The sequence below is a fragment of the Tupaia chinensis genome, unplaced genomic scaffold (genome assembly GCF_000334495.1).
Source record: "Tupaia chinensis unplaced genomic scaffold, TupChi_1.0 Scaffold000332_1, whole genome shotgun sequence".
Classification (NCBI taxonomy): Eukaryota; Metazoa; Chordata; class Mammalia; order Scandentia; family Tupaiidae; genus Tupaia; species Tupaia belangeri.
The window spans coordinates 2,147,597-2,166,352 of record NW_006159826.1 but is presented as its reverse complement, the minus strand read 5'-3'; the positions used below and the strand labels follow the sequence as shown (position 1 = coordinate 2,166,352).

Genomic DNA, 18,756 nt, shown 5'->3' with positions numbered 1-18,756 from the left:
ACTCGGGATCTTGGGCACACATGTACACACGCCCCGTGTGAGTTTAAGCCACCAGGTCTGGGACTCAGACTGAGGATGACTACATGGAAGTCCAGCGACGTAGCCATTATGCCAACTGCTGGTCCCCCAGCATGTTTTTCAAGCCCACTGGACTGGGATTCAAACTGCACAATTAGCAACATGGGTTCTTGCTGTCTTAACCATCAGGCTGCAGAGCCAGGCCTGGGTCAATATTCTTTTTTTTTTTTTTTTGGTTTTGTTTCTGCTATAGGGTATGTATGCTCATTGGGGTGAGAAAGAGACAGAGAGAGAGAGAAACTGAGAAACCACTCCCCAGGAGGATGGCCACGCAGTGATCCCTTGTCTTCCATTCTCCTCTCAGGATTTTGGGCACGCAGATACACGCCCCTGTTGTGATTTTCAAGCTATCGGGCCTGGGACTCAAACCATGGTGGACCGTGTGGGAGTCCAGTGCCTTGACCACAGCACCTACTTGCCCTGTATCTGGATTCTTAAAAAAAAAAAAAATGCGAGTTCAGTTCACAGATACTACTGGGATGTTGGGAAATTGTGACGCATCTTCACATCGGAAAGCACACGTCATGACTTTTCCAACTTTCCCAGTGATTGGGTCTTAGGGTACATTTACTAGATCGGCTTTGGTCAATCCTTTCCTTAGCTGACTTTATACTGTGGCAAATATACACACCATCAAACTTAACGTTTTAACCTGTTTTAAGTGTACAGTTCAGGGGTGCTAAGTACATTCACAATTTGTACAACCATCACCACTAACTTCCAGAACTTTTTCATCATCCCAAACAGACACTCTGTACTCATTAAGTATTATCTCTCCACTCCTCTCCCCCAAGTCCTTGTAGCCCTGGTTCTCTCTGTCTATGAATCTGCCTGTTCTAGGTACTTCACATAAGTAGAGTACTATTTGTTCTTTGCGTTTGCCTTCTTTCACTCAACACGTTTCCAGGATTCATCCATGTTGTAGACTGTACCAGAATGCCGTTCCCTTTTTTATGGCTCAGTGATATTCCATTGTATGAATATACCATGATTCACTTACACATTCATCTTTTGGGATGTCCACTTGAGCTGGTTCCACCCTTTAGCTATTGTGAATGACGCTGGTATGACCACTGGCACACGTGTGACTGTTTTAGACCCTGTTTTCAGTTCTTTTGGGTGTATACCTAGGAGTAGAATCTTGGGACATATGGTGATTCTATGTGTAGCTTTTTTAGGAACTACCAAACTGTTTTCCACAGAGTAAAAAGATGTCATTTGAAATAAATGTTAATAATGCTCAATTGTGGCTGTACTTTATGATAAAATAAAAATTATTTTAATAGAACACAAACCTGGGGACCAGCAGTTGGCGTGATGGCTATGTCTCTGGACTCCCCTGTAGCCGACCACGGTTCGAGTCCCAGACCTGGTGGCTTAAACTAACAGCAGGCATGTGTGCATGCGTGCCCAAGATCCTGAGAGGAGAATGGAGGGGAAGGGATTGCGGTGTGGCTATCCCCCCAGGGGGTGATTTCTCTCTTTCTGTCTCTCTGTCTGTCTCTGTCTGGCGAGCGCACGCGCCCTATAGCAAAGACCTCTCAAAACAAACAAACAAACAAAAAACCCCACAAACCTGAAGAAAGGCAAGTAGATTTTTAAAATATCTATTTAATATAATAAACAAAATTTCCCTAGAATTTTCCACCTGTTTTAGCGGCAAATTCATTCAATGTGACTGACCCATTTATTCCAAAAACGTGTCTTTACATTTTTATGCATATGTTTCTCCATTCCAATGGATGGAATCAAATGTTTACAACTCAAAAACCAGTTTCAAAGATTTAAAAAAACTGAATCACAATTTGTGACCATGAAAATTTTGTTTCCTTGTTGTTTTTCTACTCTCCTTAAATAGTCAAACCAATAGTTTAGTAAGTCATGTTTTACATAAAACAACAAAATTGAAGAAAGAAAAATAGAGTATTTTTATTTTAAATCTTACACTTTGAGTGAAAAATAATTTACAATTTAGAGAATCACAGGAAATTATTGGAAGTACAAGTGGTGGCATGCTTTTCAGTTTAGCAAATTTATAGTTAATTATAAAAAAGGGATGTTTCTTATATGTCTAATAGAATTCAAAACAAATGTATAATGCCACTAGAAAATCACATTTGATCTAAAATACTGTAGAAAATTTTTTTTTTTGGAGAGGTTTTTGCTATAGGGCGTGTGCGCTCGCCAGACAGAGAGAGACATAGAGACAGAAAGCAAGAAATCACCCCCCAGGGGGGATGGCCACGCCGCAATCCCTTCTCCTCCATTCTCTTCTCGGGATCTTGGGCACGCACACACACGCGGCCGGCGTGAGTTTTAAGCCCCCGCTTTCGGGCCAGGAACCGCGGTCGACTACGTGGGAGTCCAGCGACATAGCCATTATGCTAACTGCTGGTTCCCGAGAATGTTTTAAAAAGAATTATTTAACTTTTTATTTATTTATTTGTATTTGACCAGAGAGGGACGGACAGACTGTGTATGTGTGTGTGTGTGTGTGGAGGAGGGGAGTAAGAAAGCAAGCCATCAGCTCCAGGACTCGAACCATGGTCATCCATGTGGGTGTCCAGCGCCCTTAACAACCACAACACCTCCTGGCCACCAATAGTATTGAGAATTTTGAAAGCAAACCTTTTTTTTTTTTTTTGAGAGGTTTTTGCTATAGGGCGCGTGCGCTTGCCAGACAGACAGAGACAGAGAGACAGCAAGAAATCACCCCCCAGGGGGGATGGCCACGCACACACGCCCGGCGTTGAGTTTTAAGCCACCGAGTCTGGGATGCGAACCGCGGTCGACTACATGGGAGTCCAGCGACATAGCCATTACACTAACTGCTGGTCCCCCCTGAAAGCAAACCTTTTTACTTACTTTTTGACTGTACACCAGATCAGCCTGACAAGTGTGTCAGACCAGGAGGTGGCTCCCAGAAGAATGTGCAGAATGCAAGAAGCTGTACTGACTTGACTGAAACGAGAGAAAACGATAAGGTCTAGATTATGAAACTAGGATTGAAAAGAGATATTGACATAAACACTTTGGCCAGCGGCATCGTTACGGAGCAAATATGGCCGATGAAACGAGGACATGGGCGTCTCTGTGCCCCCAGGAGTAAGCCAATAACGGCACTCCTCTGAAATGGTATTCGACAACCTCTCCAGCGTCGTGCTCACGCACACACTCAGCAAGCACCCGGAATGTTCTTACGTTTGTTTTTAAACTACATCGAGAACAGGTAGGATGACATTCGTAAATTCAGAAATGTATATCAGCTGTAAAAGTACATCATGTTGACATTAAAGGCATCTTGGTGCAACCAGAATATCAATTTTTATGCAATGTCTGTGAGATATGGGGGGGGGGGCGGAGGGGAAAGGATTGGGCTAGCTTTGGTGGTTAAAGTAGTGGGATCTCACGTGGTCAACGGTATGGTTCAAGTCCCAGACCCAGGGGCTTAGAAAGTACTTGGGGCACCTGTGTGCAAATGCCCAAAATCCAGAAAAGAAAAACGTAAGGGATTTCAGTGTGAGCAACCCCTTAGGGGCCGTTTCCTCACTTTTCCTCTCTCTCTCTCTGCAGGAAGCACGTGAGCTGCCTATTACTTTTTAAAATTAGGTTTAAAAGAAAAACTGTTGGGGCCAGCAGTTAGCGTAATGGCTATGTTGCTGGACTTCCATGTACTCGACCACAGTTCGAGTCCCCGATCCGGTGGCTTAAACTCACGCCGGGCGTGCGCGCACTCGTGTGTGTGCCCAAGATCCCGAGAGAATGGAAGGGAAGGAGTTTCTGTGTGTGGCCCTCCCCCCTGGAGGGTGATTTCTCACTTTCTGTCTCTCTGTCTTTCAGGAGAGTATACACGCCCTATAGCAACAACAACAACAACAACAAAATCTGGAAAAAAAAAAACTACTAAGAAAATACAGTTTTTCTTTTGCTCAGGCTCCAGTATCGCTGGGCAGGGTACTGAGCAGTTGCTGCTGCCTGAGAGTGGGGACCGATTAGGAAGGAGCATGAAGGAACCTTCCAGAATGTTGGTAATGGTCTATCGAGAAGGGTTTGAGTCATAAAGGTGAATATATTCGGCAAAACTCAGCGGATACTCACTTACCAGTAGGACATTTCATTGCAAGTTTCGTGCCAAAAGAAAAAAACAACCAACAATGAAATCTAGTTAACGATATGCATGCTGATGTGTGTTGGGTATACAGATGTGCCTGCAAAATTCACTTGGCTGTTGTATGTTTGCAAATTTCCACAAGGAAGTGTGGGGGAGAAAAGGAAGGCAGTTTTAGGGCCCAGGCTCTGCTTCCAGTGTAGTCACCGGTGAGCCGGTGAAGCCCGGGCGGAGGGAGCTGCTTCTGCCTGCTGCGCCCCTCCTCGTGGCTGATGGGGAGTGGGCCTTCAGTGTTAGTGGGAAGGGGCAGAGGGCAGAACTGGGCTGGGGCAGGGGCAGAGAGCGGTGCGTGCCCGGAGAGCTGGGCCTGGGCCGCCCTCCCTCTCGGCTCCCCTAGGTTCTTCCCACCATCGAGCACAGGCAGGGCCAAGGCCGATTCACTGGAAGGAAATGCCAACCGTTGTTTTCGGTTTTGGCTAGAGTGTGCTCACTAGAGAGAGATAAGAGAGAAAGTGAGAAAGCACCCCGTGGGGGATGGCCACACTAATCTCTTCTCTACTCTACTCTTGGGACTTTGGGCACACATGCACACACACACCTGGCGTGTTCTTCAAACCACAACGTTCAGGACTCGAACTATGCAGTCGGCCACATTGGAGTCAGTACCTTAACCTCATGTCAGCTGCTGGCCCAATGTCAGTTTTTTTAAGATTCAGTTTATTGGGACCAGCAGATGGCATAATGGTTACATCACTGGACTCCCACATGGTCGACTGTGGTTCAAGTCCCAGACTCGGTGGCTTCAAACTCATGCCAACTGCGTGTGCATGTGTGCCCGAAATCCTGAGAGGAGAGTGGAGGAGAAGGGATTGTGGAGTGTCCCTCCTCCCTCAGGGAGTGATGTCTTGCTATCTCTGTCTCTCTCTGTGTCTCTGGTGAGCACACACATCCTACAGCAAAAATTTCTCTAAAAAAAAAAAAAAAAAAGGGGGACCAGCAGTTGGCGTAATGGCTGTCGCTGGACTCCCATGTGGTCAACCACAGTTCACATCCTGGACCCGGTGGCTTAAACTCACACTGGACATGTGAGTGTGCATGCCCAATATCCCGAGAGGAGAATGGATGAGAAGGGATTGTGGTGTGGCCATCCCCCCTGGGGGGTGATTTCTCGCTTTCTGTCTCTCTCTCTCTCTGTCTGTCTGGTGAGCACACACGCCCTATAGCAAAAACCTCTCAAAAAAAAAAAAAAAAAAAAAAAGATTTGGTTTATCACTTGCACGATGAAAGGAAGAAGCAGAGATGCCAGTTCCCAGTTCCCCATGGCCCTCAAGCAGGGTGACACCAAGTGACCAGGGGATTGCAACAAAAGTATGTGGCAGGACGCCCAACTGCAGAGGCACAGGTGACAGGTGAGCAGGCACTGTGCCTGGCGCCCTGGACGCCCTGGGAGCAGGCAGGGGCGGGGCTCTGCAGAGCACGGTCTGCAAGGTACCACGAAACACAGGAGCAGCAGGTACCGAACACAGCATGGTCCTCTGGCGAGGCCTCCTTGGGGCCGGCGCACAGCAGGAAGAGCCCTACATAGGCCGGGGTAGGTGGGGGCGGCAGGGCTGCAGCCCCTCTAAGCTGGCCTCAGGGCCCTCAGTCCCTGACATGAGCTCTCACATACACTGCCCCCGAGTGTGGGCTGCCCCGCATGAACAGAACTCAGAAAAGAGCAACAGGACCCCACTTCCCCCAACAGGAGTGGGGTAACCTGGCTGGTCAGATGGGAGCCACCTGCCAGCCTGGGCTGCCCTGGGAGTCCCTCCACATGGCTGGCCCGGGAGGAACCGAGTCTGCCCTGTGTGAGCTCAGAGCCCATCTTGTCCCCTCTGCTGAGCCCTGCTCTGAGCCCACAGGTGGTGCCAACACCTGACGGCAGCCTCGTGATGTCACCGATGTCCACGGTCAGGCGCTCAGCTGTGGGCACTTGTCACGCAGTGGGGCACGGTCCTGTTACCTAGCTCTGCTCTCTTCCTCTGCAGATGCGTCTGGGGTGGCCAGGCCTGCTGGCTGCGCGGTGTCCCCTTCCCTGCTCTGGCTTTGCTCTGTGTCCACTGCTGAGCCCAGGGAGGCAGGGCTGGTAAGATGTCTGGTCCTTACCACTAGGGGGCCACTGCTGCCCAGGGAGCCACTGGACAGCGGGATTCAGTGGCACAGACTTTGTACCCAGCGGAGAGGGTCGACCTCACCGCCCCATGGAAGGGCAACATAGCCTCAGGCTGCACCCCTCTGTTCTCCGAACACGGCCAAATCCCTTCCCAGGAGCCAGCCCCCTTCTTCTGCCATGCTGTACCCTCCAGGTTTCCCTTCCGTGTTTGGTGGGATGAGGTGCTTTACCTCAGGGATCAGAGATTCCCAAAGGAAGTTTCTAAGTCAAAATTGGGGGCATGGCAACCTTTGGGTTCTGAAAAATAAGTCCTGTTGGGACCAGCAGTTATCGTAATGGCTATGTCGCTGGACTCCCACATAGTCGACCGCGGTTTGCGTCCCGGACCCGGTGGCTTAAAACTCACGCTGGGCGCGTGTGCATGCGTGCCCAAGATCCCGAGGGGAGAATGGAGAAGGGATTGCAGCGTGACCATCGCCCCTGGGGGTGATTTCTCACTTTCTGTCTCTCTTTTTCTGTCTAGCACATTATGCCCTATAGCAAAAACGTCTCTCAAGAAAAAAAAAATCCTATATGACATTCTGGAAAAGACAAAAAGTGGGGACAGTAAATATGAGTGGCTGCCGGGGTTGGGAAGTGAAAGGGGCGGACAGAGCACAGACGACATTCCGCGCAGCGAGACTACTCCATGTGGTGGGTACAGGGGCCCTGTGTCGTCGTACATGTGTCCAGACCCACAGGACGCACTGCAGCGAAAGTGGGCCTCATAGACTATGGACTCCGGGTGACGGCGTTGGCTGTCATGAGCGTACCCTCGGGTCGGGGATGGCGATGTGGGGAAATCTCTGTACCTTCTGCTCAATTTTGCTGTGAACCTAAAACTGCTCTACAGAAGTCTATGTTTAAAAACGCCAGTAGGAAATAAGACACACGCCAAATTCACTGGGACCTTGACCCCACCATAACCATTGGGGTTCGCGACAAAACACAAGCATGGTTCAGTACTGGCAAACCCAGTCACCAACAACCCACAGTGACAGGTTGCAAGAGAAAAACAAGAAAACATGGTTATCTCAAAAGATTCCGAAACACCCCTCCCCCAACTCAGTATCCTCTCCTGCTTTTAGTTATTTCTCTTTGCTAGAGAGCGTGTGTACTCATCAGAGAGACAGGGAGAGAATGCGCTCCCAGGGGAGTGTGACCATGCTGCAATAGTTTCTCCTCCATTTCTCACCCTGTGGGCTCTGGGGCACCCACGTGCACTTGCTTAGCATGTTTTTCAAGCTCAGGCAAGGGGCCTGTGGATCTGGCTCACCCAGCCATTAAGCTAAGGAGCCTTCTAGAAAAAGGTTTTTTTGTTTGTTTGGTTTGGTTTTTGACACTGCATGTGCATGTGCCCTGGTTGAAGAGAAACAGAGAGAGAGAGAGAGAGAGAGAGAGAGAGAGAGAGAGAGAAAGTGTTAATGGATGGGAGAGTGTCGAGCTGTGTTGTGAAGTCCTTGGTTCTTTGGGTCCAGATCACTAAAACTAGAGATCTGTCCCTAGGCGCAAAATGAAACTGCAACCACGAATGAAGTAGGTAGAAAGGAAGGTTTAATAGGAAGAAAGGAAAGAAAGAAAGAAAGTACATCCAAAAGGCTCTTGGGCAGGCAGATTGCCAGGAGACCGCGCTTGGTACTAGTCAACCGTTATTTTATTACTAGAGGTCATGAATATTCATCAGTGGGAGGCCCGTTATGCTGCCTAAGTTCTTCCTTTAAATTTGAATCCACATGTTCTTTCCCTGCACCTGTGCACCTTCCTCACAGGGAAAGAATGAGGAACTTGGGACCAGCAGCATAATGGCCATGTCACTGGACTCCCACGTAGTTGATCGCGGTTTCATCCTGGACCCGGTGGCTTAAACTCACGTCGGGCGCATGTGTGTGCGTGCCCAAGATACCGAGAGGAGAGCAGAGGAGAAGGGATTGCGGCGTGGCCATCCCCCCTGGGGGGTGATTTCTCGCTTTCTGTCTCTCTGTCTGTCTGGCGAAGGCACATGCCCTATAGCAAAAACCTCTCAAAAAAAAAAAAAGAAAAAAGAAAAAGAATGAGGAACTTGATGACCTGGTTGCACTCGCCCAATGCGAGTCAGGTTGCCCCAATTAGACTGCTCAATTAGTCCATTGCCCTAATGGGAATTAGGGCATTGACCAAAACGCTTACTTAGGTCTTTCTGATAAGAGAAAAAAATTTCGGAATCATCCCTGTGTGCTTCCCTCAGGCCCTAAGGAAGGAAGATGGCAAATTGCCTCGCCCTCCTGGCACCCGGAGCTAGACGAGCCTTTTGCTTTTCTCTTAGGGCTGCCCGCGCATGACTAACCAACTGCCTACCGCAAAAGTGAGCAACCACCCTCCAAAGAGGATGGCTACATCATAGTCCCTTCCCCTCCATTCTCCTCTGGGATTTTGGGCATGCAGGCACATGTGTGTGGCCTGTTTAAGCTGCAGCAACTGGGACTTCATGGGGCCAGTCCATCATGGCAGATCCAGCCACCTTGTCTCCATGTGGTAGGCAGTTGATTAGTCATGTGCGGGCAGTCCTAAGAGACAAGCGAAAGGCTCCTCTAGCTCTGGGTGCCAGGAGGGCGAGGCAATTTGCCATCTTCCTTCCTTGGGGCCTGAGGGAAGTGCACAGGGATGATTCCGAGATTTTTCTCTTATCAAAAAGACCAAGCAAGCATTTTGGTCAATGCCCTTATTCCCATTAGGGCAATGGACTAACTGGGCAGTCTAATTGGGGCAACCTGGCTCACATTGGGCATGCGTGATAAGGTGATCAAGTTCCTTATTCTTTACCTGTGAGGAAGGTGCGCGGGTGCAGGAAAAAATGTGTAGATTCAAATTCAAAGGAAGGACATAGGCAGCGTAACGGGCCTCCCACCAATGAATATTCATGACCTCGAGTAATAAATTAATGGTAGCCCGGTGCCGAGTGCGGTTGCCACCTGGCAATCTGTCCGCCCAAGAGCTTTTTTTGGCTGCACTTTCCTTTCCTTTCTTTCCTATTAAATCTTCTTTTCTACCTACCTCATTCGTGGTTGCGGTTTCATTTTGCGCCTAGGGACAGATCTCTAATTTTAGTGATCTGGACCCAAAGAACCAAGGACTTCACAATGCAGCTCGACATTTTCCCATCCCTTAACATCCACACCACCTGCTGGCCCTGAAAGCAGTGTTTTAAGAAGCGCAAGATCCCGGAAGTTTAGAATGTTAACTCCTCCGTCCCTGCCGGTATAATAAACAGTTCTCCTACTCTCTCCAAGTGCTGCTTTCCATTCCTGGGCATCTGGTTTTCTGCAGCATTTTGGTGCGTTGGCTGGGAAACGAATCAGACTGGAACTTTGAGCCACCAATCCCAGGGCGTTCCCCCACCCCAGAATGGGCACCGCGGTGTGGAGAGATAGGCATGCCCCCGTTTCGTTTGATGGGATCCCTCAGCTGGGATGCCTGCTCCGAGGCTGAACGTCCCTGGATCATCAGACTCCAATTTGAGAGAAGGACCAACTCCTGGGACCTGATGCATCAACCCTGGTCAATTCTGGTCATCTGTGCTGTATTATGACCTCCTGGTAAACAACTGAATCTAGCGGCTACATACCATGACTATCGGCCCAAGCCGGTCTGACCAGACACTCCTGACTGAGCAACTGTGCCCAGCACCTAGGGACCATGAAATCAGCCCAAGTCAGTTCAAGCTGGACTTCAAATTCGGTAAAACGTCTTACCTGCCAAAGGAGACGATCATCCTGCCCTCTAGCTGATATTGAGGAGTCAATGATTTGATTCCCGTAAAAAGAGAAGTGGGGAATGAAGCAGAAGTGACTCCATCTTGGAGGAGCGCCTCCAAAAGAAGTGGGGAATGAAGCAGGCATGACTCCATCTTGGAGGAGCGCCTCCATTATAAACTGTTCAATTCCTATGACTAGAAACTTGCCTTCTCCTCTTCTGCCTAAGAGTAAACAGAATGATTAACACTCCTATTGTCTTTTTTTTTTTTTTTGGAGAGATTTTCACTATAAGGCGCGTGCGCTCGCCAGACAGACAGAGACATAGAGACAGAAAGCGAGAAATCACCCCCCAGGGGGGATGGCCATGCCGCAATCCCTTCTCCTCCATTCTCCTCTCGGGATCTTGGGCACGCACGTACATGTGGCCGGCGTGAGTTTTAAGCCACCGGGTGAGAGTCCAACGACATAGCCATTACGTTAACTGCTGGTTCCCAACACTCCTATTGTCTTTAAACCCCACTCCTTCTCATATGAAGAGACCCTGAATTCATGAATAACTCAGGGCTGTCTAAGGTTTCTGCCCTCTGGCGTGCTTACTGCCCCTCCCTGGAGCTACAGGATAACCTGACCTTGAATGGATTAGTAACTTGAATAGGTTAGTGCCTTGAATTTCCTGCTTCTCTGACTCCTCCCTTTGATGCTGCACAAGGTGGGATCTAAACCCAACCCCCACCTTGAGACCTCCCCTTCCCAAAATCCCTCTTAAAAACCTCCTCCACACCCCAGTAGGGCCGGAGATGTAGAGTGCTAACTCCTCCGAGCCCACCGACATGGCATGATAAACAGTTCTCATCTCTCTGAGTGCTGCTTTTCATTCCTTGGCGTCTTGTTTTCTGCAACACTCTGAGCTCTCGCTGGGTCTTGGTGTCCCAGTGGAAGATGATGCTGGACTCATGTAACTTCGAGGTAGCCTGAGAGGAACTAAAGACCCAGACACCAACAAACGGTGAACAAAGAGCCAGCCTCAAAGTTTTGATCGGGTTTTCTCTTAAACTACAGATAAACCAGTCTTCGGGACCAGCAGTTGGTGTGATGGCTATGTCACTGGACTTCCATGTAGTCGACCACGGTTCGAGTCCCAGACCCAGTGGCTTAAATGTACGCTGAGCACGTGTGTGTGCTTGCCCAAGATCCTGAGAGAATGGAGGAGAAGGGATTACGGTGTGGCCATCCCCCCTGCAGAGGTGATTTCTCACTTTCTGTCTCTTTCTCTCTGTCTTTCTGGTGATCACACGTGCCCTATAGCAAAAACAAAAACAAAACAGGACAAACCTCTCCAGATGAGCTAGTCTTCCAGGCTATTCTAACGGTAATGATCCAATCATTAAAGGATTAGAGGACCCAAATGGTTAAAGGCCAACTCAGCTGCCTGCCTGCAGGGGGAGACCCTGAGCTCACTGGAGCCCGCCTGCGGGAGTGACGCGGGCTGCCCTGCTCTCCCAGCAGTATGGATCGAAGCCTGTTGAGAGAACGGGAGCTGTCCAAAAAAACGAGCTCTTTCCACTCCAGCAGTAGAAAATCGCGCCGTGTCTGAGTCATCAGCATTACCACTGGAAAAAGAGAAAGCGAAGGTGGAACACGGAGGGTCAAGCTCTAAACAAAATTCTGATCACAGCAACGGCTCCTTTAACTTGAAAGCACTGCCCGGAAGCTCGGGGTCCAAGTTCGGTGTCCTTGCCACGATCGTGAACTACATGAAGACCCGGCCTCAGGGAGGAGGTCCACATCCTCTAACTTTAGAAGAGGTTTTGGATGAAACACAGCATTTAGATATTGGACTGCAGCAAAAACAGTGGCCAATGACAGGCATTGGTCAAACACCCCAAAATCCAAGTGGCAGACGGGAAGTCCGCCTTCAAGCTCCAGCACAACCTGCAGGACAAGAAGGCCCTGCTCAGGCTCCTGGGTTAGCATGACTGGCGAGGTCTCGGAGGAGTCCTTCTGGAAGTCAGAGAGGAAGGACTGCCCAATTCCCAGAAAGCCGACAAGGCTTTAGGGGACCAGGTATTTTTTGTAAATCGTCTTGATAAGAAGAAAATATTTTTTCCAATGATAAGAGCTGTCCATTTTCTGTGGATGAAGAGTTCAGAATCCGTGGAGGAGCGTCACTGCAGACTCCATGGGCCGGGAGAAGATTGAAGACTATCTGAAGCAGCAGGGTGCTTCTTCCATGCAGGAGTCTGGACCTAAGAAAGTGTGGCCCGGATTCAGAGAAGGAAGAGGCCAGCGTCACGGAAAAAGCGGTGGTCCAAGACACCTGGCTGGGAGGCTGTAGACTGTTCCCACCTCTCCTGGCGAGTAGGGCAGCCTCGCCACAGGCCGTCAGGCCCTTGCGGATCTGGGGTCGGCTGACGGGCTGGCTCCTCACTCTGCTTCGGAGGCCCGAGGAGGGGCCGTTCCCAGCAAGTGCAGAGTCCCATGCTCAGGGCTCAACAGGACGCAGTGAGCTCAGGGAACCTGTACCCTCACCGAGCCACTCCCACTCCCGGAGAGGGTGTTGCGTCTGCAGGTGTCCTTGTGTCTCCTGAGTGGTCCCTGGTCCCGCCTTCGTTCCGTGAGCCGCGTTGCAACACTTGCTGATTCCGGAAGAAGGAAGCACGGTATTTATAACCAAATCACTGTGGGACTGGGGGTGAGATCTTGACAGCGTCCAAAGCTGCGAGGTTTCCCTGAGAACTGAAGAGGCTAGGCTGGTCAGGAGCTCACTGGAGACTGACTGGCCTTTTCTGCAGGGCAGCAGGACGGCTGCCAGTTTGTGCAGAGTGGGGTGGGGATGCAGTGGGGGTTAGGCAGGGTAGGACAGAGTGCGTTAGAAGAGTTCCTAGGGGAGGGATGGCAGGTACAGGCGGCTGATCTAGATGTGCAACCGCACATTCGATTTCTGGGGGTCAAAGGGCCGCAGGACTGCAGGAGACAGGGCCCCAAGTGTCATCCATTGACGGGCCACCGCTCGACATGGCAGCAAGTGGGCTTAGGACAGTACAGCCTAGGGCATGGGCTTCAGGGCAGGGCGGTATTTGTCCATGAGGATGGAGCAGCAACACGCCTGGGCGCTTCCCCGAGGTGCTGAAAGGCCCGTGGCCCTCAGGTTAAAGCTCATTCCTTCTCCTTCCCTGGCCTTCCCCGGGGGCGTTCTCTGCGGCAGGGATGGTCCTAGGCAAGCCACGGCACCCCAGCGGGTCCAGTCTCTGCGGCCCCAGCACAAGTGCCAACCGGCAGTGGCCCAGCGCGCCCCCGCCCGGCGCCGGCAGGGTCAGTACCGCCGCCTTGCTCTCCTGGAGACCTGCTCCTCCTGCACCGCAGGCCGGGTCTGAGCCCCGTAGATGGCGGCCCGGGTCGGGGACTGCTCTCGCCTTCCGGTCCTCACGTGCAAATGGGCTGCCAGAGCTGCGGAGAGAGGGTACTGAGGCTCTCGCTCCCTGGATCCCAGGGACGCCAGTTCGCGCCCCGACAAAGCCGTCCGGCGTGCGGCTCGATGTTCTCTGGGTCCGCCGGCTATCTGGGCCGCGGGCGCCGAGGGACCTCTGGCTCTCGCAGTCCTGATGGGCCTGCTGAGTCCTCGGGAAAAACGAAGTAGCGGAGCGGGAACTACATCTCCCAGGAGGCCCCGCGGTTCGCCTCGGGCGTAGGCTCCCCGGAACGTCTCCGAGGGCTTTCGAGAGTCTCGGAATGTCTCGGGCGCCAGACAATCCCCACGTCCAATTCGCCGAGGCTTGCTGAGCCCGGCTCTCGCATTCCCAGACCTGCTGTTCCCCGAACGCGGGTCCCGCAAGGGCTGGACACGCCGTGCTGCGCGAGACTGGCTGGAGCGCCGCTCTCCAGGCCCGTGCAAAGGCCTGAGTCCAGAGCCCCGCGCAGGTGGCGCTGCAAGCGCGGGCCCCGGGAGGGGCGCGGGCAGGAGCCAGGACCGCGGTGGGCGGGAAGCCGGAGGCCCGCGGAGCCCAGGCGGGAGGTCAGGGCTTTGGAGTCTCTCGGTGGTAAAGACGTCAAATAGAGCTAGGATTTGGAGACAGAGCTCGTGGGATTGAAGTGGGATGACAAGGTAAGGCCCATTAAGGGCGACCTCCCGGTCTCCTGCCCTGTCAATGCGGGGCAAGAAGTGGCGACCCCGGGCGAGGGCGGTGCATTTGCCGGCCAGAGTCCGCGTTTGGGCGGTGAGTTTGTGATGCCCCTGACGTGTGTGGACACTGGGTGGACCGGAGGGTGTGGGGAAGCCCGCTGGCTGGAGAGGGTGCCCGGCGCTGTTACTGCGTGGAGAGGCGAGGACAGGGCCTTGGGACCGAGAGGCCCACATTTACAGGTCTCCAGGGAGGCGTGAAGGCCAAGGGTGGCCAGTGAGGTAGGACAGCAGGGTGTGGTGATTTGGGGGCTGAGTGACGGTCCGCACATGGAGGCAGCCATGGCCCAGAAGCCCAGGAAGTTGGAGCTGGATGGGTTGGAGACAGGCATGTACCAGGGTCATGGCAGTGCGAGGTGGGGGCAGCCAGCGCAGACCCGGCCTTTAAGGAGGTTCGCTCTAGAGCTCCAGCATGAAGCAGAGTGAAGACAACATCGGGGCCTGGGAGGTGTCTCCCCTCTTACCAGATGGAGGCAATCCAGCTTGGAGTGAGCTGATGAAAATGATCCAGAGGGAGGAGAAATGAGTGGTGCAGTCGAGCAAGGGAAGGGACCACGAAGCCCTCCTGGGAGGATGGTGCCACACCCACGGTAAAGTCAGGTAGAACCCCTGGGCCTTGGTGAGGGGGAAGGCAGAATAGTGCACCCCATCCCCCAGGTCCGCATCCTCATTCCTGAGACCTGTGAATACGTGGCTCTCTATGCAAACGAGGCTGCAGGTGTGATTAAGGATGAAGCTGAGGACCCGGGGATGGGGAGATGGGGATGGGGAGATGGCCGTTGTGGTTGCGAGTTCTAAACGTAGGAGCCAGAGGAGGCGGGAGGACGGAGGGACGTGGGTGGCCTCTGAAGCAAGACAAGGCAAGGAAAGGCTCATTCTCAAGTTTCTGCAAAGGACGAGTCCTTTCTGCCCACCCCTGAGTTTTAGTGCAGGGACTCTTACATCGATTTGTCTCTGGAAATGTGAAATAATAAACGTGTGTTATTTTAGGCTTCCAAATATGTGGTCATTTGCTGTGACAGCCATAGAAAGAAATACAGTGGGCAGGGATGTGGATGGGAAAGGGGTGATTCTCAGGGAAGGATGAAGCAAGCCCAGGGGACTGCTGGGAGGAGGTGGGGCAACCTGGCTGTCTGTCAGAGGGGGAGCTGTAGTCCCAGAGGTGCCATAGGCAAAAACATCTCACCCCAAGGAGGAGGCTAGAAGTGGCTGCTGTTCTGGGAGCCATTTACATTTCTGAGAAGGAAGACAGGCATGGGATCAGCAGTTAGTGTAATGGCTATGTCGCTGGACTCCCATGTAGTTGACCGTGGTTCGAGTCCCGGACCCAGTGGCTTAAACTCAAGTCGGGCGCATGTGCGCACGTGCCCAAGATCCCAAGAGGAGAATGGAGGAGAAGGGACTGTGGCGTGGCCATCCCCCCTGGGGGGTGATTTCTCACTTTCTGTCTCTCTGTCTCTCTGCTCTCTCTGGCGAGCGCACGTGCCCTATAGCAAAAATCTCTCCAAAAAAAAAAATAATAAAAGAAAGAAAGAAAGAAAGAAAGAAAGGCTGCTCCTGAGGGGCACAGGGCCAGGGTTCTGGGTCAGCAGCTTCTGACCCTGGGCAGGTCCTGCACCTTGTGTGGGGTCCGATCCCATCCACGCCCTCTGGGAAGACATGGAGGGCAAACATGAGAGCGTGTTCCTTTGAAGCAGTCCTCGCTGATGCGCCCACGTGGCACCAACGCTCCCTGCAATGGCACTGCGGGAGCCACATGGGACAGAGGACTCACAGGAGGACCTGCTAGCCATCTGCACCCCTGTGGACACACTACGTCAGGCTGCCTGGGCACTTCGGACAACCCCAGGGGTGACGCCTCCATTCCTCAAGCCCGTCCAAGGACCTCCCCCCCCACGCCCCTCCACAGCTCATCCCAGTGGTTAAAATTAAGCTGCTCTGGCTATCGCCCAACAGCTAAGGCCTGCCATTAAATCACAGGGAGTCAAGGTGAACCCCAAATGGAAACACCCCTGGTGGCCAGGGCCTGCTTGGGGGCAGATGCTCTTATAGCAAAGGCACATGACCAGAAGGAGACCCAGAGGCCAACCCTACATTGTCACTGCCTGTCCAAAGTGACAATGAGCTGCTGGGGTCCTGGAGTAGAGGACAGGGCAGGGCTACTGCGGCCGTGACTGCTGCCGCGTGCAGGCCTGACCCAGGGCCGGAGGCAGACCATCTCATCACCCTCCACTCTGGGCCTGGGTGACCTCAGGTTCAAGCTGCACAGGCCGTAGCATGTTCACTTCAAGCCGTGAGCTGAGTGGGCCCTGGTTCTGAAGCCGGTAGCACCAGGGGACGCTGTTCCTTCAGCCTAGAAAAGTGACAGCTAACACAGGGAGGCCGACACCTGCGCGGAGCTCATGGACCCTGAAACAGGTCTTGGAAAGCCACTTCCCAGCCAAGGGCCGGCAACTGGGCATTACTTTTATTATTCCTAGATGTTTATGAACAAGAGAATGGAATAAAGACAGGCCGTTCCCTATTCCCTCCAGGGTCTTCCCTGGAGACAGACCCCGTGCCAGCAGAATGCTCTAGGGATGAGGCCAGGAGCAGTCAGGCCTGAGCAGCGGTGGGCAGCACTGTGCAGTGTGGAGCCCAGAGAGGGGTGTCTGTCTCCACCACCGCACGTGATCCACTGCTAGTAAAGGATGAGGCTGTTAAAGACATTCACCAGGATGGGTGGTTAATCCGATACATTAATGACACCACATCATTAATACTTCAAGGGAATTAACTCCAAAAGTCTTTATTTAGTAACTCTGGTGTATTTCATGGCAACCGAATCACACACTCAAGCGTGCTAGGGACCACACACAGCTGCGCCTCCCCGGGCAGCTCTGAGCGGCACCACGGACTGCTCCTGCCTCCCTCTGTCTCCTGGCTGAAGTGGCAGCAGTCAAGCTTCTGTGTGGGCCCAGGCTGCTAGGACCTGAGTGGCCCTGCTCAGGACACAGCACCTAGCACCAAGGAGAGGCTCAGCACCTCCGGTCACCTCTGCCTGCAGACCCTGCAGGTGCCTGAGTGGGCGGGACAGTGAGCCTGGGAGAGCTCTGGTAGCCCTGAGGTTCTTCTCCCGCCTGCAGCTCCTTCCCTCCCTCCCACCCCAGCTGTGCTGTGTGTCTTGTCTGGGCTGGCCTTCCGAGCTACTCTACAAAGCCATCCATGGAGGAGGGAGGCCAGACCTGGGAGACATCCAGGGCCCTCCTGGCCACATCTGACCCCCTGGGAAGAGGGAGGAGCTGGGGGAAGGCCAGGCTCATCCCCACAGGCCCCTGGCTGATGTTGGTCACCAAGGCCTCCAGACGCCCTGGGCGATTCGGGGGGCAGTCAGGCTGCTCAGGGCTGCGGGCACCAAGTCCTGCCCCTCAGCAGGCACTCGACTCAGGTCAGCCTCAGTGGCCTCCTCCAGGTCGGAGCACAGATCATCCCCGGGACCGGGTAGGCTGGACATCGGGGACCCTGGGGCCCCTCCTACAGGCCAGCCACTTGGCCCAGAGGCTCCAGGAGGGCCTGCCAGGGCATCCCCCAGTAGATCGCTGAAGCTGCCGCCCTCGCGCAGAGGCATCGACTCGAGCAGGTGGTTCAGGAGCTCTGCGGCGACGGTGGCATCAATGGCCTGGCACGTGGACACGAATGTGTGCACCTCATGCATGCACTGGATGTAGCCGGCTGCGAAGCGCTCGCTCGCTTCCGCCTGCAGCTGCTCTCGCTCTGCGCCGGGAGTGGGAGGGAGAGAGCAGCGTCCCGCACCGTTAGCGGCTCCTGCCACGACCTGTCAGTCCGCGGGGACGCGGCTCACCCAGGAGGCGCGGGGGCGTGCCCTGCTCCAGGCAGCTCTAGCGGCTGACAGGCCAGGGGCTCCGGGAGAGGTTAAGTCCTCGGTCTGGGGAAGGGGAGGAGTGGGCGAGCGCGCTCCACGCCCGGCTGGTAGACACCGCTGGTAGCCATCGCCGGTGGCCTGCGTCCCCGCCCAAGCACCCCGCCGGCACTCACCGCGCGTCCGGCCTCGAAGCACACCCTGCACGCGCCGCACGGTCAACTCCAGCACCTCGGCGTTCTCCAGCTTGGCCTGCACCTGCACAGGCGAGGAAGGGCGGTGAGCCGGGCCGACGTTCCGGGACCCACCCCGTCCTCCGGACCAGCAGTCTCTCGACGGCCCCCGCACCTCAGCACCGGCCAGCAGCAGCCGCAGCTCCTGCAAGCTCTCGTTGATCCGCGCGCGCCGCTTCTTCTCCACCAGGGGCTTCCGGGCCTGCGGGAATCCGGCCTCTGAGCCCCCAGCCTTGGCGCCTCCAGTCCGCCCACCCGCGGCCCAGGCTTCCACCCCGGGCCCCACCTTGCGGTCTCCACGTGCCTCCCAGCTGTCCTCGTCCCGGCCCGCACGGTCCCGGCCGGGCGCCAGGGGTGGAGCCATGGCCGGCATAGACAG

General features: G+C 53.7%; 1 protein-coding gene and 1 pseudogene across 1 annotated transcript; one reads left to right on the top strand and one right to left on the bottom strand.

Moving 5' to 3' along the window:
• The first annotated feature begins 11,615 nt into the window (after positions 1 to 11,615).
• LOC102478312 (general transcription factor IIE subunit 2 pseudogene) lies at positions 11,616 to 12,520 on the top strand (annotated as a pseudogene).
• A 4,520-nt stretch (positions 12,521 to 17,040) lies between these two features.
• HES6 (hes family bHLH transcription factor 6) lies at positions 17,041 to 18,750 on the bottom strand. Its single transcript, XM_006151944.3, has 4 exons — positions 18,664 to 18,750; positions 18,493 to 18,579; positions 18,321 to 18,402; positions 17,041 to 18,038 (listed from the first exon to the last, which is right to left on the bottom strand). Exons 1-4 carry the CDS (start codon positions 18,748 to 18,750, stop codon positions 17,614 to 17,616), a joined length of 681 nt encoding a protein of 226 aa, XP_006152006.1. The 3' UTR covers positions 17,041 to 17,613.
• Between the last annotated feature and the right edge of the window lie 6 nt (positions 18,751 to 18,756).